Genomic DNA, 25,958 nt, shown 5'->3' on the forward strand with positions numbered 1-25,958 from the left:
CTGCCTATTTTCATTGTCTTTGTCTTTTTATTGCTGACCTTCATACCATATCTATTACAACAGCTATTCAATTTAGTCAGAGAATCTTGCAGACTTGTAGCGGATTTATTTAGAAGTATAACATCATCCGCATAAAGCAAAGAGCTGACATTAACATCTCCAATTTTGATATCAGGTTTAATACCACATTCCTTCATAATGTGATCCATATAGATAATGAATAACAGAGGGGATAATGTACAACCTTGTCTCACACCAGATTTAACATTAAACCATCTTCCTGTACTTCCTTCAATTCTAACTGCTGACTCACAACTCAAATAAAGACAAAGTATTGCTTGATATAATGCCCCATTGACACCATATAACTGCAGCGTATTAAATAGCTTCTCTCTTGGCACCTTGTCATATGCCTTTTCCAAATCGACAAAACTTAAATACAGATCTTTGTTATATTCCCATGCTTTCTCAACTATTTGTCGTAAAGTGAAGATCTGATCCTGACAGCCTCTATTTGGCCTGAATCCAGCTTGTTCTTCACTAAGCTTTTCTTCCACAATTCTTCTCAACCGTTTCTCAAGTACACTTGCATAGATCTTGCCAGGAACACTCACTAGGGAAATACCTCTGTAATTCTCATATTCAGTTTTATTTCCCTTTTTATATATGGGTACTATGAGAGCTCTACTCCAATCATCGGGAATTCGTCCCTCTGTCCAGGCTTTCTGAACTATGCAGTGCAGCCACTGTAAGACTCTTATACCACCATACTTCAGCATTTCTGGTCGAATATCATCTACTCCTGCTGCCTTTCCACATTTCAAGCCTTTGATGGCTTTTTCTACTTCAAGTATGGATATGTATTCCTGACTGCATGCCTGGTCAGTGTTTTTTATCACTGTGCTGTCATCACTGCTTGTTTCATTTAGCAGTTTTTCAAAGTAATTACTCCATACTTCAAGGATATCTTTTTCTCCTGTTTTCATTTCACCTTTATCATCTCTAATTTCTTTTATAGCACTCTTTCCTCCATTCCTAAGCTTCTTCAACAACCTCCAGAATATTTTGCCACCTTCTTGATATTTATTTTCTATATTCTTGCCAAAGTCCTCCCATGACTTTTGTTTAGCTAGTTTTACACACTGTTTAGCTTTCTTACATTTGTCTCTGTATTCTGTAAGAGTAAAAGCTGACTTATTTGCCAGGAACTTTTGATATGCTTTCTTCTTTTCCTTCACTGCCTCTTTAACTTCCTGTGTCCACCAGAGAGTTCTGATTTTTTTATCCTTGCACACAACCTCACCACATGCCTCTCTGGCAGAATCAATCAATGTTTCCTTCAGAGTTTGCCACTGAATCTCCAAGGTTTGTTCTCAAACTCTTTCATTTTCTTTTCAATAATATTTCTGTATTTTAGTCTACAGTTCACATCTGAGAGCTGCTCAACTTTTGTTCGCTTTAAAACTTTCTTACATGTTATTCTTTTCAATATGAAATTCAATTTTATCCTGCTCAAGACTAAATAGTGATCACTTCCAATTTCAAATCCTCTGTACACTCTGGTGTCCTGGTGCAGGACACTCTGGTGTCCTGCACCAGGGAGAAAACATCACTATCAACAATAACATAGTCAATGAGACTTTTCTTATTCCTAGCCTCTTCTCTCCATGTGAATTTGTGCACATTTTTATGTTGGAACATGGTGTTAGTAATAACCAGTCCATGTCCTGAGCAGAAATCCAACAGATATTTGCCATTATTATTAGCTTTGCTCTTTTCTCCAAATTTTCCCAAAATATTTTTGTATGTCTCACAATCATTTCCTACTCTACTATTTAGATCCCCAACAAGGACCAACTTTTCCTTTTTCGTTGTGTCAGTTGCTTTTTCTAAAGCCTCAAAAAATTCCTCCACTTCTACCTTAGTAGAACCTTCTGTGGGACCATAGGCACAAATAAGTCTCATTGTCCAGTTCCCCATTCTCATATTTGCCCACATTACTCTACTTGAGACTGACTGCCATTCAAGAAGATTAGCCTCGTATTTTGTGTTGAATACTATGGCTACTCCTTCTTTTCCTTGATTGTCATTGCCTGAATATAACATTTTGTATTTATTGCTCAGAAAGATCTCACCAGTTTTGGTCTTTTTTGTTTCAGTCACCCCTATTATGTCGATCTGGTACTTATCTAATTCCTCAGCTAGCTCCATTTCTTTGCCATTCAGGCTTCTTACGTTGATAGCACCGATCTTTAACTCTGGTGATGTTGAGTTGGGGTTTGTTTTCAGATTTGTTCCAGTAGCTGACTTTTCGCTGTTCGCCCTGGTTCCCTGGCGAAAACAACGGGGGCTTTGTTTAACCGGGCGACGCCCCAGCCGGCATGAAATTTTGTCATGTTGTACCATCATTTTTTATTTTGGTTTAACCAATAAGAATACAATTTGGTCGGCTAAATCCCAAATTGCCAGCCCATCCTCGTTCGTTCAGTATCAAAGTAGATACCCAACAGGGTGCACCACGAGAAGGTGAAGATTGGACATTAGGTCAGAAGCCCTGGTCGGTTCTCCGCATTCCTTTAAAGGCTATGTGGAGGTCTCCTCTCAGTTATACAGCTTTGACCCTTAACCACCCCTCCATGACTTCCAATTTCATGTGATACAGTATCTAAAGCATTACATCTAAAAAAATCTAAAAAATAGATCTAAAAAAATAAAAAAATTAAAAAAAATTGCTAATATTAGTTTATGGTCATCTAGAGCAGCGCTTCTTAAACTTCACTCGTGACCCCTTTTCACCCGAGAAATTTTTACGCGGCCCTGGGTATATAGGTATATAAAATAGGTATAGAGATCAAACATTTACTAATAATAAATCATAAAGAAATTTATTTTAAAACAATTCTTTGGTATACATATAATTTTATCATTTACATAAAGAATTACAAAAAATAGCCTCGAATCTGAATTAATTTTTGGTCATTGCGCGTTCAGAAACCTTTTACTGTTGCCAAATTTTTCGCAAACCCCCACATTTGGTTACACGGCCCCAAATGGGGTCGCAACCCACAGTTTAAGAAGCTCTGATCTAGAGAGGTATAATCTGTGTTTATAAAGTTCAGCAAAGCATGTTCAGAGTGCTAAACTATTGCCTGAACCCAAGCTGATTCTTTGAAAAGAAGTTATTTTTTTAAAAAAATTTCATTAGTCCAATTTTTGCCAATTTCTCTAACATTTTTGAAAAGCCCAGCAGAAGAGAGATTGGCTTATAATTCTGTAAGTCATTTTTGTTTATCAATTATCAACTGGTACCACTACAGACATCTTAAAATTCAATGGAAGTATGCCTGCCATCAGTGATAAGTTAACAATGTATATTTGATATTCTTTCACAATGTCGATGTCAATGCCACAGTGTCCTGAAGTTTTAATTGTTTTTAGGGTAGCTATAACACTTCTGATTTCATTTTCACAGGTGGAGTAAAGATACATGGGGTCATAAATTATCTGGGGAGTGTGATTCACACAAGAGAGCAAGTTTAACATTCCTTAGAATGTTTTTTACTGACTGTGACAAAGTGATTATTGAATTCTTCAGCTAATCTTCTGTCTCCATTTATGCCATTCTCACTGATATCTTTAAGTGTAGGAAGGGTTTGTTCATACATATCTTGACTTATTAATTTATTCACAAACTTCCACTGTTTCCTGAAACTTCCTTGGCATTTTAGCAATTAATTTCTATAGTATTTGTTTTCACCTTCTTTTAATTTATAGTGCATGAGATTTCTACAGTATTTAAAATTGTGTTCATAATATCGATTGCATGGATATTTTTTCAACTTTTTATACCCTTTATCTTTAATTTTTGTATAGTGTCTGATCTGTATTACCCAGGCTTGGCTTCTATCCTTTCATCTATTTTTATCACTTTGAGCGAGTCTTGGAATTCATCAAATTGCTGACATATATCTCCTCAAGGTGTGTACACATTCCATGATGATACTACATGAAAGGTTTACATCGTTACTAACTTCTTATTGACAATTGTCTTCAAATTAATTTACTAACTGTCAGTACTCCAATACTATCAGATCTTGATCATTCATCTCTGGGTCTTTTTCCTACATTCTAGCAAGGAACACTTGTTTTAATAACTTTTCCTCTTCCATTCCGTTAAAGTGACTATACCATCTGAGGTTATCTCTGCTAACACATTCCTAAATGCTAATAATGTCCAGTTCTTTCCTAATATCTTTGTTTTTAATATGATACTCCACTGATGCCATCTGTTCATCCCTTAATGTTACTCAGAACTCTCATATCTGTGGTCTCTAGTCATTGATCAAGTGTTCTATTTTTAACCCAGCTCTCAGATCCAATAAGTTAAAACTACTTTGAAACACTGTCTAAAATACAGATAGTTTTGTGTTTTGACTAATTTCTCTCTTACTCTATATAAACTTATTCAGTTGACTTTCTACCATACCAGCTTTGCTAATTGTGTTGTCTATTTCCATATTTAATTTGCCATCTCCACTAAAAATTTCATAGAAATAGATGAAATATTGTACTCATTTTATCAGTTCTTCAATCAGGATGTAGTTCACGTTTCCAATGTTTCTGCCTATTTTCATTGTCTTTGTATTGCTGATTTTCACACCAAATTTATTACAACAGCTATTCAATTTAGTCAGGGAATCTTGCAGACTTGTGCTGGATTTATTCAGAAGTATAACATCATCTGAATAAAGTAAAGAACTGATAATAACATTTCCAAATTTGGTATCACTTTCCTTCATAATGTGATCCATACATGTGCACCTTGTCTCATACCTAACTTACCATCAAACTATCTTCCTGTACATCCTTCAATTCTAACTGTTGACTAACAACTCAAATATAGACTATATATTGCTCTGTGTAATGTTCCATTTAGCTATATAATTATAGTGTTTTGAAAAGCTTTTCTCTGGGCACTTTGCCCTGTGCCTTTTCCAGCTCTACAAAACTGCAAAACTGGAATATAACAAGTAGAGATCCTTGTTATATTCCCATGATTTCTCGACTATTTGTCTTAAAGTGAAAATCTCATTCTGATAACTTTTGTTTGGCCTGAATACGGCTTGCTCTTCTCCAAGTTACACTTCCACAATTTTTCTTAGCCATTTCTCAAGAATGCTTGCATAAATCTTACTAGGAACAGTCAGTAGGGAAATTCCTCTGTAATTCTCACATTCGGTTTTATTTCTCTTTTTACAAATGAGTATTATGATCTCCATTCCAATCATCTAGAATTTGAACCTTCTAGACAAGGCTTTCTGAATTTCGCAGTGTAGCCCCCTGTAAAATTTTTATACCTCCATATTTGAGCATTTCTGGTCAGATATCATCTATCTTCAGGTGCCTTTCCAGTCCTGTACATTACTATTTAATACATCGATATGAATTATCAACATTTGTTACTGTCATAAGGGATGTTTCTGTTATACTGCCTTTGAGCAGTACTAGCAACTGTAATTTAATACCAATTGAAAAGTGATCAGCAAAAGGTTGATGTTAGAAATTCTGCCTGAACTTTTGTTTCTATGTAAAGTTCTCCCAAATACATGATCTAGGCAAAATATGCTGCCAATGAATTCTCTGATGAGATGTTAATGTATTGTTCGAGTCCATGCATAGCAAGTAAATCCATATAATCTTGACAAGAGCCACTATTTCTCAGCAAGTCAATATTCATATTCCCAATTATGAAAACAGTGTCAACAACAGTGTTTTGATCTCGTCTAGAATATCCTCCATTCTTGTATAAAGTTGGACTTTCTGGAGAAAAAACATGTAGTTCTTTCTCCAGAGGCATAAGATTTTTAAAGACAACATTTTTTCAAAGATTATTAGGACAAAATCATCAACTTACAAAGAAAATACATTCATTTAAATGTGGATGCTTTTATTTTTATTTATTTTATTTGTGAAATGCACTGGAGACTAATATTTTGGCTAATATCAAAGTTTCAAGGAGTGGACAAAAAATAAATTTTTAAACATTTTATGAGCATTAAAAACTCAGCATACTAAACATTATGTATATTTGATAAAAGAAACATATGAATGACTAAACTATATTGAATGAATTGACTATTTTCACCAATACTTCAATGACATTCTCAGAGTATGAATAAAACACAATGAAGGGAAATGTACAGGTATGAATGATTAACAATGTAACTTTAGTGGCATAAAACAAATGATCAGAATATTGGGTTCAGGGTTATATTGTGAGTGGTGGTGTAATTTAGTGCTCATGTAAAATTGGTGATTTTTATGTGTTTTCTTGTGTTTTTTCACTTAGAAAATTATAGAGTATTTAGTGTCTTTATAACATATTTTTATTGTAATATTTTAATATTAAATATAGGTGTAAAATGATACCAAAAACGCAGAAGAAACAAAACGCTAATAAGAACAGCAAAGCAGTGAACAACAAGTTTTCTCCACTAAAGAAGATATTAAAAAGGATATTGAAAATAATTTAATCTTTGATATCATTAGGTTAAAGCAGATTATTAGACAGACGATGAAGGAACTATAGAAAGTCAAGCACTGTTTAGAGGAACACATGGGAAAATAAAAAAAAGTTCAGCAGCAAAATGGGAAAAACTAAGCACAGAATCATGTAAGTGAGTGCATAATAACAAAAATCTGGTAAGTAAACTTAATTATAAAAAGAAGGATGTTATTTGGTATGGTGACTATCAAAAAACATGCCATCGATGAGCAGGTTATAACGTAAAGTTTTCCCAGTGCAAAAATAAAAATATAACGCAAGCAATTCAAAAACAGAAAAGAAAACGATATCATAATTGTAGTAGGTACTAAAGACTTAACTAGTAAGTTCAGCATGAGAGAGGACTAGAAAGGATTGTTGGAAGAGGCAAAAGTGAAGATGAGAAAGTGAAAATAGTAAGTATATTACCTCAATATGATAAAAATGAATTAAGAAGAAGGCAATGATGGCAAATGATTTGATGCGTAAACTGTGTAGAAGGAATGGATGCAAGTTTTTGGATGTGTGTGTGTGGAGTGAGTTTGAGGAAGGAATGAATTTGTATTAGAGGGACAGACTACACTCGAATGCATTTGGTAGCAGGAGTCTTGAAAAATTATTAATTGATATATAAGACGCAGAGAATCAAAGAAACTGAATTCTGATGGGAGGAATCATGAGAATCTGTGTGTAAGAGTGACAATGTTAGATAATTGTGTTAATGATGGAAATGGTTATTATTATGGAAATCATTATGAAGAGAGAATGATTCTGTGTTTGTCTAGTTCAGACCTATCAAGCATGCATAACGATGTCTGCATAAGTAAGGAACTAGATAAGAAAAGATATCTGCAAGTTGTCATGTAGATCACAGAGAAGTGAATGCAAAAGAGCATGTAAGTAATTTATTATGTCTGTACACAAACGTTAGTTATATCAAAAACAAAGAACTAGAGTTTGTTGCCTTTGTTAATATATTGGGACCTCATTTTGTAAGCATTAGTGAGACTTGGCTATCAGAAGCAGACGTACTAACTGCCATCAAGTGAAGAGTACAGTATTTTAAGGAAGGATAGACAGGATAGGAGAGTATTGGGGGGGGGCTAATTATATCAAATGCAGTGGTGGCTCGTGGCTTGAAATCGTGGGGGTGCTGCAACTTTCGAAATATACATACATACTGTAAGTACAGTGTATATGTGTTTGGATAAAATATCAAAATTATGGCAAAAATTAAAAAAAAATTAAACAGGAAAAAATATTACTAATTTAATAAGCCAAAAGGCTAAGTGATCATTTACACTTGGGCTCGCCGATAGTTTTTTCGGCATGAAACTCTATGGATTTCGATCCAAGTTTCGTACCCGGCTATAAAAACATAAAGGGATTTACCATCCCCCTTTCTAGGAAAAAATATTGTTTATTATCGATAAAATTATACAGTTTGGTATAATTCAAAATTACTTAAAAATAAAATATATTCTTCTTGTTTTGTTTCATGAAAAAATATTGTTTATTATCGATAAAATTATACAGTTTAGTAAAATTTATTCAAATTAAGTGGATACTGAATCCAACATTATTTCTTAGCCAAATAAGAAACTCAAAGATAGAAAATCTAAGAATTTCATGCCGAATATAGAAAACTATAAAAATTCGGCAAGTCCAATCATAAGCTAACATCTGGTACATGCTAGGGCAACTCGTAGTAAAGGTGGGGTAAGCTCCGATCACTGTCCTTAGTATTTTCTCATAATGTAAAATACAACCCCTAGGAGATTAATGTAAAACACAACAACATACATCTCCTAAGAGTTGTGTTTTACATTATGGGAAAATACCAAGGACAGTGATCGGAGCTTACCCCACCTTTACTACGAGTTGCCCTAGCATGTACCAGATGTTAGCTTATGCTTGAACTAGCTGAATTTTTATAGTTTTCTATATTTGAGTTTCTTATTCGGCTAAGAAATAATGTTGGATTCAATATCCACTTAATTTGAATAAATTTACCTTGCCAAAGTGAAGCCTACTGGCTCTTTATCTTAACAGTTTAGTATAATTCAAAATTACTTAAAATAAAATCCGTTCCTTTAATTGTAATTAAAGGAATGGATTTACAATTTTTGGACATTACAATTAAATCCTTTAATTGTAATGTCCAAATAATTAAAGAGATGGAGTAAACACAATAAGTACTATGAACACTCTACTACTGGTGCAAACTGCAGATAAACAACAGTGAAACTGCACGACGGACAGTGCCACATTACACTAATAGCTCACATCTCACATATACGCACTCAAGCACATGTGCATATGCTTGAGTGCGTAACAATATGACACTGTGGTAAATATAGTGCTGCTAGCGTCCTTTGCCCTCCTAAGTGCTACAAGATGGATTTTTATTATTTTTTATAAAAAATAAGAGAATTGTATAGGATTGTTGATGATAAAATTAAATATTACAAGCAAATATAAATAAATTAATAAATATATTTATATATCGATAAAAATTGGGGGTGCTGCAGTTCCGCAGTGCCTATGCACGAGCAAATGTCTTGAATCCAGTTAGAGTTGAGACTTATGACTGCAATACTAGTAACAAGTTTTTATATTTCAGTGAGTTTGAAGCCATCTGGAGTCTAACAAGATTAAATACACAGTGGGGATTTTGTTACAGACCTGGTGGATTGGTTGCTAGTGACAAAGAAATGTATCAACAAATACAATGGATGCGAAAAGAGTATCATAATGAAGAACTTTAATTATCTGAACATAGATTGGGTAGCTCTAAAATCGCATGAGAAGAATGAAACTGAATTTATTGAGCTTTTGCGAGACAACTTCCTCAAGCAGCATGTGACATAAGAAACTCAAGGTCAAAGATCTGATTATAGTGTGCAGGGGATTTCAATTAAAGATGTAACTATTCTGCCTCTGGTCAGTGACAGTGATCATGTGGTACTCACTTGGGAAGTGACTAAGTTTATGAATGTTCCATTCAGAAAAGGTTACATACTGAACTATAAAGCAGGAAATTATGACCGCCTGAAGAATATGCTGGGTTCTGTGTCATGCTATTAATTATTGGATGGGAAGGATATCGACAGTGCATGAAAAGTGTTTAAAAAATACTTAAACGATGTGATATCAAAATGTGTCCCTAAGTACAAAGAATAAATTGAGTAGGAATGAAATGGATGTGTAATCTAATTAAGCAAGAGATTTGTAAGAAAAAGATGATGTGGAAGGAATATTGTGTGCATAAGGATGATGTCAGTTATGATAATTATAAGCAGCACAGGCCAGGAGAGTCACAAGTGTTGTACAGAAAGCTAACTCCGAGTATAAAAAGAAACAGGCTCTGCAAGTTAAAGACAGCACCCAAAAGGATTCTATTGTTATGCTGCAAATAAAAAAAAAAAAAAGGATAAATTTGAAAGAATAACTCTACTGAATGAGATGATATGCGGGTGACTGATGCAGAAGTGATTGTTCTGTTTAGCAGTCATTTTGCTAAAAGCTATCAATCTGGTATATGCAATACTGAGCTCACCGCTACCTCTTCACCGTAAGAGGAAACCCATGTGGATGAGAAGAAAGTACTACAGCTGTTGTACAAACTGAATAAGAATATAAGAAATAAGGATCTCGGAGTTTTAGTAGATAAGAAGTTGAAGTTCAAGGGTCATATAGCAAAACTGTAAATTCAACTCAGAGAATAATGACAATGCTGAAACAAACCTTGACATGTAAAGATAAGGAAGTCATTTTGCCTCTTTACAAGGTCTTGATAAGACCTCACTTGAACTATTGCACACAGGTCTGGTCTCCTTGTTTCCACTGTGATTCTGATACGGTGGAGAGAGTGTGCAAAGAAGTGTCAAAAATTATATCAGGATCGTAGAAAAACATTTATGAAGACAGATTGAGAATTTGTAGGCTGCAGACACTAGTAAACAGGAGAAAGAGGAGGTGATATGATTGAGACTTAAAAACTTTTGAAAGGTTATAAAGAATTTCAGTAGATGGAATTTTTCATTTTATGAAGGGTGAGGAAAGGATGCAAGTTCATGGAAGTTGAGAATGAATGCTGTCAAGAAGGGGATTAGGACTAGATTTTTCTCTCATAAAATAGTGCATGATTGGAATGTATTGCCATTAGATGTTGTCTGTGCAAGCAGCATGAATGAATTCAAGAACAGGTATGACAGCTGTTGCAAATAATATGGCCTCCCTCGATGAGTTACTGACTCCCTGGAGGTCTCTTAATAATAATCAAATAATTTCATGAATTTGATATTAAGTTAAGAGTATTACATTAATTGAGCTTGAATATTTTAATTAAGTGTACCTTTTATATACATATACTGTACTAAACTGTTGAATTAATTAATGTATGTAGTGACAATTTTATGAGACATTTATGATAGAAAGAAGAGCATGGTACAAGAATTTGTTAACTGTATGTGCACGTACACATGATACACACGCACAATAGAGAAATGTGAAGCTTTGATAGCAAGATTTCTAATGAAGTAAAAAATAAATAAATAAAAATAAAAGGGACAGAATGATGATAGAAATTTCATGGCTTTCGCAAGTGCTTCATAATGTAAAATTTCTGTATGCAAGTTCTTATGAACGTCCCTGAAATCCCCCCCCACCACCACCACCACCAAAGAGATACTGATAGGTGGGTAATCAGACATAACTTATGCACCACTCTGTGCAATCTTTCCTGAGCTAAAACTCAAATTATACAATGAGGCTAAGGGCATAACAAGTTCAGATGAACATTCCCTTAGTATAAATGCTGATATCTTATCTGTACATATTCTTGAGTTCTTATCCAAGTTATGCAGCTCTAGAACCTCCTCATGCACCTCTATCTCTTCACCCAATGTAGTAGTGACACTGTGCACCATGTTACATGTACCAGGTTGATAGACCTTTGTGAAGTGAGTACCATGAAATGAACAATCATCAGTTTCAGTTTGATAGACCTTTATGAAGTGAGCTTCATGAATTCCCTGTCAAATTCAGAGAGAGAGAGAGAGAGAGAGTGTGTGTGTGTGTATGTGGTGGTGAGGGCAGATGTTTTCTCTCATCAGATTTCTCCAACAATGGTTGTCCAGAGTACTGTGCTTTCACCTGCATTCCTCCTTTCTATATTATCAATGCCCTTCTTTACTCACTAACCTAACCTCAAGGAATAAAGATAATTTAATGAATTTCAATGCTATCAATCCTGTCTCATTTCTCAAAAAAAAAAGATCTTACTTAACTTCCCCTGGGTTGACTTTCATCCCAGGGGAAGCCCATCCAGGCAAAACATTCTGCACCTAGCCTCCCTAGTCTAAAAACACTCAGTATTCTCCTTCATTCAAAACACTAGCTCTTACCTGCACAACGACTATCATCTTTATAAATGCCAAATCCAACTGATTTTGGAAAATTCTTCTCAGATTTCGGATAGTGAACAGAAAAGCTCCCTAAGAATGCACAATGCTATCCAGAAGAGAGCAATCCACATAATAGATATTTCTCCTTTACCCTCACTCCTCTAACTGTTTTCTCACACATGCTATATTTCTACAGTGTGTCTTTTTTTATAGGAATGTTCATGGGCACTGCTCCACCAGCCTGGCTGCCACCTTTCCTCTAACATGAGCAGTTAATGGCCAACAGCTATACACAGTTTAATTCCAATGTTAATAAATGTAAAGTCATGCACTTTGGTGTGATTTGATATCCAATATTGTATTGTTAAAATTTTATCGTTGTCGTCTGCGCCAATATAATATTCTATTTATTTATTCTTGTATCTTAATATCAACTGCACCTTTGTTAACCTTATTTGAGCTGCGCTCCCAGCACCTTATGTCTTAACTAACTCTATGCTGCTTTGCTCTTAAAATAACTTTAATCTGCTTAACATATATCTCACTATTAATCCTACTAAGTCTTATTCCTGTTCCCACTGCTATTAAACAGACTTTAAGTTATCAGCCTATCTACAATATGCGGGTTACCAATTCTTGCACTAATCAATCAGAAAAATTTATTTTTTTAACGACTGTGCCATTCTAATTGAACTAATGTAGTTTGAGGATTATGGTAAGGAATACATGCAAGATCTTAGTTAATACACATATTTTCCTATAGCAAGTTGTGGCAATTCTCAATCTATAGTGCACGCAGGTTTGCTAGTTTTTTAGAGATAGTGCACTGGCAATATATCAGGCAAGGCAGTTACAGAATCAAAACATTTTATTCTTACTAGAATGATACTACAATTCACAAAGAAAATAGGAGAAATTAAGTCTCTCATACTTTTCATATACACAGTAGGTATAACTTACAATTAAGCATTTTTACACACAGCACTTATTTAATCCTATCACAATATTAACTTATCTAAATTAAACATGTAGTTATTCCCTATGTCACAACTTAGCTAAATTCCGTTCACTACATATACAAGTTAACATTCGTTTTCCCTTTCATGACCATAACTTATTAATAAACTAATTACTAACAATTTCCTGTAAGCACCTTCATTACACATACAAATTCCAACTGTAAGCTGCTTACTGTAATCTTTACATACACAGTCCAATCAATTTGAACCCTATCACAATACTAACTTATCTAAATTAAACATGTAGTTATTCCCTATGTCACAACTTAACTAAATTCCGTTCACTACATATACAAGTTAACATTCGTTTTCCCTTTCATGACCATAACTTATTAATAAACTAATTACTAACAATTTCCTGTAAGCACCTTCATTACACATACAAATTCCAACTGTAAGCTGCTTACTGTAATCTTTACATACACAGTCCAATCAATTTGAACAAAAATTCAGCTAGGTTAACTTGACCTTGCATCTTCATCCTGGGTAACGACTGTTGCTTGGATGATGTGGCAGTTCTCGCTATATTAGTTTCTGGGAAATTAGGTCGACTTTTCTGTCAGGAAATGGAAAGGAACTGATGAAATGTCTGCGGGTAACTACGCTCTCCTAGCATGCATCCATGCATCCAAACAGGAGTTCCATCGAATAATGGTCTTTCCTCCATACACAACACACACACACACCTGGAACTAAGGTGTGTGTGTGTGTGTGTGTGTGTAGAGCTCTGCTGGGCCCATCTCAGTCCTCTTTTATATCTTCACTAATCCTTTGTTACTACGATGTAGCTTCCAGGATTACCCGCCAGCATAATGATGTCACTTCGGCTCCCTCCATTCGTGGGTGCATATTTTTATGTTTGCAAGACTTTGCGAACGTTTGTTTCTGCTTAGTCATCATTCTAATCTGAGTTAATCCCCTGTTTTCCGTTTTACACACAGCTCAATGGGCATTAAATTATGCACTTTTTACAGCAAAATTATATTTATTTTATTATAATATAAATTCTATTTTATATACATTTGGAAATTTCTGTAAAATCGAACTCGAAAAATTAATTAACTTAATTTATTGTGAGAGATTTTATAGTATTATATTGGTGGGTTTATGCTAGAAGAAACTGATCAGACTAGGGATCTTGGGGTTTTAGTAGATAAGAAGTTGAAGTTCAAGGGTCATATAGCAAAAATTGTAAATTCAACACAGAGAATAATGGCAATGCTGAAACAAGCCTTGACTCTGCAAAGATAAGGAAATCATTTTGCCTCTTTACAAGGTCTTGATAAGACCTCACTTGGACTACTGCACACAGGTCTGGTCTCCATGTTTCTGTTGTGATTCTGATACAGTGGAGAGAGTGCAAAGGAGTGTCAAAAATTATATCAGGATTATGGAAAAACAGATTATGAGAACAGAAACAGATTGAGAATTTGTAGGCTGCAGACACTAGCAAGGGAACAGTTTTTTTCAAAATGAATACAAACTCTGAGCTCTTTAGGAAACACATAAACAGACACTCTTTTTCCTACCTAATTACATTTCCACACATGGTATTATTGTTAATCGGCCTCATACAGAGGTGATGACAACAGGAAACTGGCAAAGGACCATTAAAAGTTCAAATGTATTCAAAACAATTAACATCCAAAGTATTTGTTCTCAATTTTGGAATTGTTTTTCACCAATCATCACAATATGCATAACATGGCCATTTTATGACCTTCTTAATAGACTATTTCTGTTTTACAGTATTCATTAAAATAAATAAAAATAAAATAAAAGGAAGAGTGATGTTTGCATATACAGGGTGGCCATAAAATAACATTTCCTCTGTAGAAGCATCTGTAGCTAAAACCAATAAATGGAATGAGACCAAATTTTATATTGAGACTTTTGAAGGCATGGGGAGATGATTTCCGTGAAAACAAGATTTAGTACCAAAAGTCGCCGATAGGGGGAATTTTGGCACTGGTGGAACCGAAAACAAGCGGATAATTACATTAAAGGCAAATAAAATGGAATAGTAACATTTCCACGGTGTAAGCGACAGCCGCATCACTCATTCCAGCTGGATATGTGGCGCGTTACAATGATAATAAGAATAATAATTATACGGAATACTGAACTTATACGGATAGAAGTGAAGTATATGATTTTCCATACGATTTTCAGACTGTACCATAAGCCATATCAAGTTTGCGAGCTATGGCACGAGCACTTGGACCAGTACTGGTCCCTGTGTCATTGAACACTGCACTAGCAACATCTGTTACTGTCTCTTCTTGCACTGCTTTCCTTCCTCTGCTAGGTCTAACTCCTAGTGATCCAGTTTCTTCAAACTTCTTAATCATAGCTCTCAGTGCTACAGCTGACATAAAACCTGTACGCAGGTTATGAAGCCTTCTAAATTCTTGAAGGGCTGCTACGGCATTGCACTGTTTAAGGTAAAACAATTTAACAAGTAAAGCATGCTGAGGCAAGGTAGGATGCATATTAAGCACAATTCGTCAGTCATTCGAATAACTGCCTGAACGTTTTCCCAATCCCTTTTTAAGTGGAATTGGTGGCACTGTTGTCATGCACGCACAGTAAAATTTGCATAATCCTTTTACCTGCATTTACTGCAAATATCTGACTGCTTTTGGCTCCACCAGCACCAAAATTTCCCCTATCAGCGACTTTTGGTACTAAATCTTTTTTTTGCGGAAATCATCTCCCCATGCCTTCAAAAGTCTCACTATAAAATTTGGTCTCATTCTGTTTATTGGTTTTAGCTACAGATGCTTTCAAAGAGGGAAAGTTATTTTATGGCCACCCTGTATATTGATCTAAAAACAAGCCTCACCAGAATATAACATCAGCATGCTTTGAATATGAAGGAATGGCACTTGATACAGTAGCAAATCCATAGGAATATAGTGCTACTTCTTCTGTTTGCATAAATTTGGATAAACGCTGTTCTAGTTCCAAATGAATATCTGTTAAAAAATAAGTACCATAAATAAATGAATCACTATTAAGTATTACCATATAAATTATGACAAATGATTGCACTGGAAATGTTCTCTATATTATAATTTTAATAACAACAATGTCTAATTGAGAATTACTGTAAAAGTATACTTAAATTATGCAGTAATAAACATAAAAAAAAAAAAAAAGTCGAATACAAGTAAAGTATTCACAGAGATATCCATACAATTAAAAAGGGGAAAATCTTGATTGTAAACCATATAAATATGTTGATATTTATATCACATTATTCATATCATCATTTATATCATATAGAATGAAATATATGGTGGGGGTGTTGCTATAGACCTGATGGCTCAGTTGCAGGGGATGAAGAAATGCACTGCCAATTTAGCCTTATGGGTATCAAATGAATGATCATTATGGGCGACTTTAATTTTCCAAACATTGATTGAATAGAAGAATAATCTCATGATAAGAAAAAAGAGGAATTTATTGAATTGTTACGAGACAACTTTCCAAAGCAGCATGTGAAAGAAGGAATTCGAGGTCAAAGAGTAGTGGATTTGCTCATAGCATCAGAAGGGGTGTCTGTTAAGAATATGGCTATTTTACCACCAACTGGTGACTGATCATGCTGTGCTTTCTTGAGAAGTAAGTGCTGATGCTCTGATTAAAATAGGCTACATGCTGAACTACAAAGCTGGAAAATTATGATCAACTTAGGAGAATACTCTCTTTGGTCCCATGGTATCAGTTACTGAATGGGAAAAATGTCAGCATTGCATGGGAATCTTTGAAAAAAGTGTTTAAATGAGGTGTTATCTGAATGTATCCCTAGTGTTCGAAGAATAAATAGGTTGGGAGTGAAATGGATATGCAATCTTATTAAGCAAGAGATCCACAAGAAGAAAATGATGTGGAAAGAATATCGTGAGAATAACAGTGAGAGGAGTTAAGAAATATATAAAGATCAGTCCAGAAAAGTAACGATTATTGTGTGGAAAGCTAAATTAGAGTATGAAAAAAATTGGCCATGTAAGCTAAATGCTAAGGCAATCCAAAAGAATTTTATCTTTATTCTGCAAGCAAAAGAAAGGAATGAACGCGAAAGAATAACTTTATTGAATGTAGATGGTACTCGAGTATCGAAAGCTAATGAGATTTTTCAGTTAATGAGCATTCACTTTGCTAAGATATATCAACCAGGTGTATGTAACATGGTGCACAGTGCTACTGCATTGGATGAAGAGTTAGAGGTTCATGAAAATAAAGTTGAAGAGCTGTTGCATAACCTGGATAAGAATTTGTCTATGGAATATCAGCCTGTTTCCTAAAGGAATGCTCAGCCAAACTGGCTAGGCCTTTCACATGTTTGTATAACTTGAGTCTCAGCTCAGGAATGATACCACAGGAATGAAAGGAATGTATGACAGTTCCATTGTACAAGGGTGGTGCAAAAACTAATGTGTCTAACTACCGAACCATCAGTATCTCTGGTGTGGTAGTGAAGATTTTAGAGAAGTTGGTAAGAACTTGAATATTTATATTTATATGGACAGACAAACAAGCTATACTCTGCAAGGAGCAGCACGAGTTTACTAAATGAAGGAAGGAATGGATACACTATGATAATGTTGGATTTTGCTAAGGCATTTGATAGGATACCACACAAAAAGCTGTTGCATAAACTGGAGAATATGGGATTGGAATATAAACTCTTGACTTGGATCAGGGAGTGGTTGACAGATACATATCAAAAAGTGGTATACATGGGTGTGAATTTCCAGATTTAAGGTGATCAGTGGTGTACCTCAGGGTTCGGTCCTTGGGCCATTATTGTTCAATCTGTACATTAATGACATCAGGCAGGGTCTAACATCAGATGTGCAATTGTTTGCCGATGATGTGAAAAGAGGCAATAGGGATGCTACTGATATTCAGCACTTACAAAATGAATTCAAATAGGCTGGAAATTTGGGCAAATGAAAATGGTTATCAGTTTAACGTTAGTAAATATAAAGTTATGTGCTTTAGCATGATTAGAGTTCCTGCGGCATATTATATTAGCGGGTTATGCTACAAGAAACTAAGAGGGCAAGGGATTTTAGCATATTGGTGGATAGGAATTTGAAGTTCAAAGGTTACATAGCAAAAGTTGCAAATATAACTCAGAGGATAATTGCAATGTTCAAGTGAACCTTGACATTCAAGAATAAGGAAGTCATTTTGCCTTTTTATAAGGCTTTAATAAGCCACATCTGGATTATTGTGCACAGATTTGGTCTCCCAAGTTCCAAGAGGGGGGGGGGAATAAAGAAGCTGTGGAGAAAGTGCAAAGAAGAGTTACAAAGATTATATCCGGATTATGGGATTTAGATTGCGAGGACAGATGATATTCTGCTATTATTTCATCCATGTCAGAGTCTATTTCATTATCATCGCTCTTATGCTCTACATCATCTGAATTATGTACCTTGGGATTTCTAAAATGTCCTGCATTAGATTTTGTTTTACCCAAGTTTAATTTTCTCCTTTGCTGTGTATTTAAATTACGAGATTTAAAACTATTCCCTTTCCTACTATCTGATTGTGAATGAGATGCACAATTAGTATCAGGGAAACAACTCTCATCTTTCAATATTCTATTCATATTGTCTCCTAATATAACTAAATTTCTACTCCCTAAAAAGTACTTTTTTAACCTATCAGAGTGTACATTTATAATTTTACTAGGATTTTTGATATCTTGAATTCTAAAATTCACAGGAGAAAATTTGTCTAGAATTCTATATGGACCCAAAGTTTCCTTCCTAATTTTCCAACCCTTTTTGTACTAGATTTATCATCTAATAATACTAAATCTCCTAATGCAAATGACTTACACTTTCTAATCAAGGAGTAAATTTCACATCTGAACTGTTATTACAATTATGTAAATTACTCAATGTTAGGAAGATTTTTACTACAGCTTACCACCCACAGTGCAATGGTATGTGTGAAAGGCTGAATAAAAATATAAAGCAAATACTTTCCAATCTGGAAAACACTAAAATGAATGATTGGGACACATATCTTACTCAAGCATTATTTGCATGCAGATCTGCTTTTCATTCTGCTATCAAAGAAAAACCATCTTTTGCTTTATATGGCTTTGATCCAATCTTTCCTATGAACTTGTTTCAGTCATTCCTAATACAGGTTACAATGACATAAATGAGTATCTTGAAACAGTAGTAGATAAATTTTCCACTAATCACAGATTAGTAGGTGAAATAAGTAAATTAAGGTCTGAAAAAACTAGGCAGTATATAAATCGTTTTAGAAAGTATAAGTCATTTGCACCAGGAGATTTAGTATTGTTAGATGATAAATCTAATATAAAAAGAGTTGGAAAATTAGGAAGAAAAGCTTTAGGTCCATATAGAATTCTAAAAAAATTTTCTCCTGTGAATTTTAGGATTCAAGATGTTATAATTAGAGATTTTTATATAGAAGATATTACCATAATATTAATCCTACCGGCTGCGCTATTGTTAAAATATAGGATTTTTAATTATTTTTAATATTAATTCTGTCATAGAGATGATCTCTTTTCAACAATTATTTTTTTATTTCCGAGTTTACTTATATAATATTTTATTGCACAAGGGTTCACTTCGATCGGTGCAATGACCTTAGTTTTGTTATTTCTTACTGAATCCCAAAAATCACTGACTCTCAAGAGACCAAAATACAAAATAAATGCATTTAATATAACAAAAACAATATATATATATATATACACTTCAAACAACTTTACATAACTATAACTACAGAATTAATTGGATCCAAGGCCTTTTAAAAATAAACTTACACTTAAGACCAGACTAAACACTTTGTTTGCACAATGACAAAATGTTCATAGCCAGTTTCTTTCTCTGTCAAGGCCCTTTTTTCCGAAGATATGACTTTATTCTTCATTTTCATAGGATCCTTTCTCAATACTTATGTAGCGCACATTAATTCTTTCTGACTCAATTCTGTCTCCTCTTCAGTAGAAATAACAGTTAGATCCAGCGTTCTTAAGACAGATGAAACTTCCCAATTAGCGTTTCCACGAACATTCCTTTAGAACGTAAATAGCAATTTCTTCTTTTATTCACTAATGCTTATTGACAGTCTTAACTCTTCCACTTCAAAAAATTCACAGTTCTACAATTCCCTTTTCGGAATCTACTATAAATCTTCCAATTAGCATTTCCTCGAATATTTCTTTTAAAACGTCTATAGCATTATTTCCCTTTTATTTAACAATACTTATTCCACTTTAAACTTCATAGTTCCATGATTCCTTTTTCGGAATATACTATTAATTTTCCTTCAACTGTCACATTAAAAACTCAATTTCCTCCGAATCTAAATGTCTGCCGGCCTGTGTTCTTATTTCTTTTCCGAACACTCTCTTGTTTACACTCTGTTACCGAATGCCTTCCTTGTCAGCTGTCAATCACACATCAAACTTCTTGGCGAGCATGTGCATTCCATGAAACTGGCAAACAAGAAGTTAGGTATAATGGCTGACACGCAGATTACGTTAGCGACAAGAGAATGTCTTCATAAAACACAACTTAATATTTTAAACTACAAATAAATTGTTTAAAGTAACACAACCATTCAAATCCGGCAAGTACATCAATTTTTTAACTTCTTTACATATCACTTTTTGACAAAATAATTTCAATAACAGGCACATCACAAGTGCCGACAATGCGTGTTATGAAACCAAAACTAATAAACATTCTAACATAAACAATTCGTAAAAATATTCAGAATTTTAAATGATGATTATTTTTACACTATCCTTATAGAGAGCATTCCACAGACCACTCACCTCTGGATCCTATCCACCACTTTCTCAGCCCAAGAAATCCAGGTGACCAGACCAGACCAGGGCACAGTAACCAAGATGTAGTTGTATCAGTACTTTATAAAGAAGAATCATAACTCCCATCTCTCTGTTTGTTAATGTCTTCTTCAATAACCAAGTGATTCTGTGAGCTACCATAGCCATGTCAGCAATGTGTCCTCTTAATTTCAACTCTCTACTACTATCCCCCAAATCCCTGGCTTCATTAATTTCTTGGTGTAGGGTTTTCTCTGAATGTGGTACACAGCTTATAATATTTGTATCCCAAAATGCATAACTTTACACTTTTCCACATTAAATCAACATCCATTATGCTTTGCCCATACTGTCAGCCTATTGAAATCATCCTACGAGTTCTCTAGATCACCTTGATTAACTATACTACTTTACCCAGCTTTGCATCATAAGCAAACAACTGAATATCACCATTCAAATTTTTTCACCATTCAAATATATCATTTATGTACAATTAAATAGCAGTGGTCGAAGCACAGAGCCCAGAAGAATACCACTGGTCACTTGCCTTCTTCTGCTCCATATACTACTTTTTGGTATGTGTCCATCAGCCACTCTTTTATCCATATCACCAGTTTCATATTCAACCCCATTTATTTCAGTTTGCATAACAGAATCCAGTAGTATCACTATGTAGCCATTTCCTTTATTCAACTCAGCTGTCACCCTATTACAAAAAAGTTAACAGATTACTAAAGCATGACCTATCCTTCATAAAGCCATGCTTCACCCCATAGAATATCATCTTTTTATACACCCATTCCTGAATTCTCTTTCTCACCAACTTTTCCACTACTTTTAACACCACTCCTGAAATACTGATTTTGAATATATTCTCAATAAGATACTGAATTTCAGATCTTATTGAGAACCACTACAGGGATGGGATAATGGCGCTGGAGCATCACTGAAATAAATGTATTAGTCTGAAGGGAGATTATGTTGAAAAATAAAACTAATTTTGAAATTATAAATTCGTTTTTTCACTGTTAGGCCGAGAACTTTTCAGACCACTCTCATATACCCTCCACAACATTTTCTCTTTTTGTAGCTCATACTTAATGATACTCCTCTCCATCTCTCCTACCTGATTTACCCTCCTGACCTTGGGTATACAGTGTGATATTGTTTCCTCCAGATATCCCTTGACTATTTCCCATGCACTGCGAACATCCTTCCCTTGCAAATCTTTATGCCTTCAAGTTGCCTCCTAGGTGTATCATAATCACCTGCCTTACAATTTTCATATACTCCTTCTTTTCATATACTCCTTCTTTACTGGAATTTCCATGTTTTGCTACTTCCCAAGTCAAGACCACATGAACACTTTTCCCCAATTGGAGGCAATGTAGTCACTTTGGTTATATGGAAACCAGTAAAGAAGAGGTATATGTAAAACTATGAGGCAAGTGATTATGATACATGATACACCTGGGAGGCAACTTGAAGCAGCCCCCAGGCATAAATATATATATATATATATATATATTTTTTTTTTTTTTTTTTGTAATTATTTTATTTTTATATAGTCTGGAAATCCTGCTCTAGAGACCAAAGTTGGGTAAAGTATAATTTTTTTTTTTCAAGTATAATTTAGCTTTGAAGTGAAAAAGCTTAGAAGGTAAATTATACTTACGAGTTATAATTATGCAAATTTAATCCATTTTGACAAAATAAAGGAAAAAACTCTTAAATACTACCCTGATAGCTATGAAAAATGTGAGAAATTCAGTAAAATAAGAAAAAAAAACTACGTCACACAGGATATTATATAACATAAAAATTTTAAAATAAATACATAATTCAAAACATATCTATATTTTTTATTATTATTTAAATAAAACACTAACCTACAGTTCCAAAAAAACCTCTTGGTCCACATGATCCCACTCCATACTTCCTTAAACCTTTGATTGCTTCTTCCTATAATGAGAATATACGAAGGATATAACTATAGTAAGGAGGGGAAAAAAAATAAGAGAGGAAAAGAAAACATATATAATGCAGTAATCAGCTGACAATGCAGGGAATGTCACTTGCTTTGGCACTGTTTCTCTACAGTGAATATTTCTTAAGAAAAAATTCTCCCACATTAATCACTAAAAGTACATGAGTTTGTTGTATAAAGTCAAAATGCAAGCCTAGATACACTGACTTCTCAACAACATTTGACATTCCATGACTTTGCAGAGATGAAAAAAAATTCTTCTACAGATGACTCATAATTTTCTGCACTGAATTTTTCAAAAACATGTGCAATTCTTCTTTCTTGCCACACTTTATAGTTTCACCAAGCATGTTGTGGCTCATTACTTTAAACTATAAGCTCACACATATCTGATTTATTTTGATCTAGCTGATTAATGGGAATTTCTTAAGAGTAGAGAAACTGATTAATGCTTCCATATACAACCTTAACAATAGTTTTTCCATTAAACTAAGTTTAATATTTAGTGACACATACAAAATTTGTTTCTAAGTTAATAAGAAGATGACTGGAATATTTACTTGTTACTTGAGACCAAAACTTGTCAAAGTGACTATCACTTTAGAAAATAAGGGGATAAACCTCCTTTGTTGTTTTATAGCCAGTAAGCGAAACTAAAGATCGATAACTACGATTATAAGTTTCATGCCGAAAAACTATCGAAGGCAATTCGAAGTAAAGGTGGAGCAAGCTCCCTCACTATTCTTGATATTTTCTCATAATGTAAAACACAGCTCCTAGGAGATGTATTACTGTTTTACATTATAAGGAGAGGTCACTACCCAGACCGGTTTCAACCTTTTTTGAGGTCTCATCAGTGAGTAGGTAGACCTGGAAGATATCAAAGCTTAGTGAAAAGAACTTACATACCTTCACTATACGAATGCCAGAAAGGTGTAATTATATTTTAGTAAAGATATAAATAAAGCCAAAAGGCTAGTTTTCTGGCACCTTAATATAGAAAATAAGGGGATAAACCTCCTTTGTTGTTTTATAGCCAGTAAGCGAAACTAAAGATTGATAACTACGATCTATATAAGTTTCATGCCGAAAAACTATCGGCGAAGGCAATTCGAAGTAAAGGTGGAGTAAAGGTGCCAGAAAACTAGCCTTTTGGCTTTATTTATATCTTTACTAAAATATAATTACACCTTTATGGCATTCATATAGTGAAGGTATGTAAGTGCTTTTCACTAAGCTTTGATATCTTCCAGGTCTACCTACTCACTGATGAGACCTCAAAAAAGGTTGAAACCGGTCTGGGTAGTGACCTCTCCTTATAATGTAAAACAGTAATACATCTCCTAGGAGCTGTGTTTTACATTATGAGAAAATATCAAGAATAGTGAGGGAGCTTGCTCCACCTTTACTTCGAATTGCCTTCGCCGATAGTTTTTCGGCATGAAACTTATATAGATCGTAGTTATCGATCTTTAGTTTCGCTTACTGGCTATAAAACAACAAAGGAGGTTTATCCCCTTATTTTCTATATTAAGGTGCCAGAAAACTAGCCTTTTGGCTTTATTTATATCTTTGACTATCACTTTGTTACACAGGCTTCTGTGGTATGGGAATATAATGAACTGTAATTCTCATTTTTAATTCTGATAACTAGTCGAGTGTCTGAATAAATATATATTTTTTTAGCTTGATATTTTTTTACTGAATAAGTAAAAAATATTTATTCAGACACTTGATGAGTTTCATGAAATACCTGTGTTTCATATTATCAGGAGTAATCAATAAAATAAAAAAAATTAAGCTAAAAGCAGGTAAAGATCACAATATTAACATCTGGGAAAAAAAAAAATCCTAACTGTGGAATGCGTGTCACTGGCTTCTGCATGTGTTAAGTGTTTTATGAGAGGAGATAAGACATGATGTAATATCATGCCTTGTTTCTTGTAGCACTGTTGGGTGTTTCAGCATTTCAGATGATTCTTTGAATGCTCTGAAATAGAAATTGTAATCATGTGCAACATTTCAGTGCTGCTAATCTCTCCTGACCTGCCTGTCCCTCCTATGTAACACATCCCACAGGTACACGTGATCATGTAAAGATCTGGTTTCTTAAGAAGGGATGGGGAGCTTTTGGAGGCATAAGGAAATTAGAAATCTTGTCTGTGACTGACCACAGGGATAAGAACTATTGTTCTCTGAAAACTTGTTCATGTTCATCTGACTGTTGGGGGGGGGGGGATTTTGTTGACCAATGTTTAACTGAGTATAGATAAAAGAAACCAAGAGCTCAATTATTTCAGTTCTATTCCACTAAAGAATGGCTATAACAGAATAATGGTCAATAAAATCCTATATCAAACACCAAGATACACAAGAACATGAAAAAGTTTTCAGAGGAGCAGTAGTTCTCCCCTATATTTGGTCAGTCCTGGAATCATAGTCAGGATTTCAAAGATGCTATGCCAACAGGTATCAAAGTTGCCTTGTTTCCACTCAACAAGATTCTAATCTCATTAGCCTCCACACCCACTACTTAACAAACTTAGTGTTTACAGGATCATCTATATCTGTGGGATGTGTTACATAGGACAGACCGGCAGGTTAAGAGAGATTTGCATGTCTGAGCATCTCAAGGAGAAAAAAGAAAACACAAATCAGGATTGTGGCAGCACCAAAATGATGTACACAGATTCCAAGTTTTACTCCAGAACTTTTACACCATGTTGCCATTCAAAGGGTCATCATAACAGTCCAACAAAAAAACAAGGCATGATATTACACCAAGTCTAGTCTCCACTCATAAAACATCTAGCACACATGGAAGCCAGAGGCACACACAATGCCACCAAGTATCATGTGTCTACATAGCATAAGTGCGCATTCCACTGTTAGTCTCTCTCTTTTTTTTTCCTTCTTCAAATATTTACATTGTGATCGTTACCTGCTTTTAGCTTTTTTTCCATTTTTATTTTATTCACTACTCCTGATGACATGAAATACAGTTATTTCACAAAATCAGTTGTAAACAAATGCTTTTTACTATCAAGTTGTTACATGTGGTTAAATACTGGAACTACAATTCATTAAAGTGACTATAATTTCATTAATGACTTTACAAGTAGAAAAGTGATCACTTTCATGT

At 34.4% G+C, this 25,958-nt stretch overlaps 1 protein-coding gene across 1 annotated transcript in view; it reads right to left on the reverse strand.

Moving 5' to 3' along the window:
- Positions 1 to 25,958, reverse strand: part of Spt-I (serine palmitoyltransferase subunit I) — a 173,383-nt gene that overhangs the window by 107,583 nt on the left and 39,842 nt on the right. Inside the window, exons 6-7 of the mRNA XM_090402250.1 lie at positions 22,719 to 22,791; positions 15,817 to 15,949 (exon numbers count right to left, since the gene is read on the reverse strand). Of these exons, the coding sequence (XP_090258376.1) occupies positions 15,817 to 15,949; positions 22,719 to 22,791 (206 nt within the window). The remainder of the gene's footprint in view (positions 1 to 15,816; positions 15,950 to 22,718; positions 22,792 to 25,958) is intronic.

This window comes from Typopeltis vanoorti, chromosome 12 (genome assembly GCF_054136105.1).
Source record: "Typopeltis vanoorti isolate ZY-2024b chromosome 12, IOZ_Tvanoo_1.0, whole genome shotgun sequence".
NCBI lineage: Eukaryota > Metazoa > Arthropoda > Arachnida > Uropygi > Thelyphonidae > Typopeltis > Typopeltis vanoorti.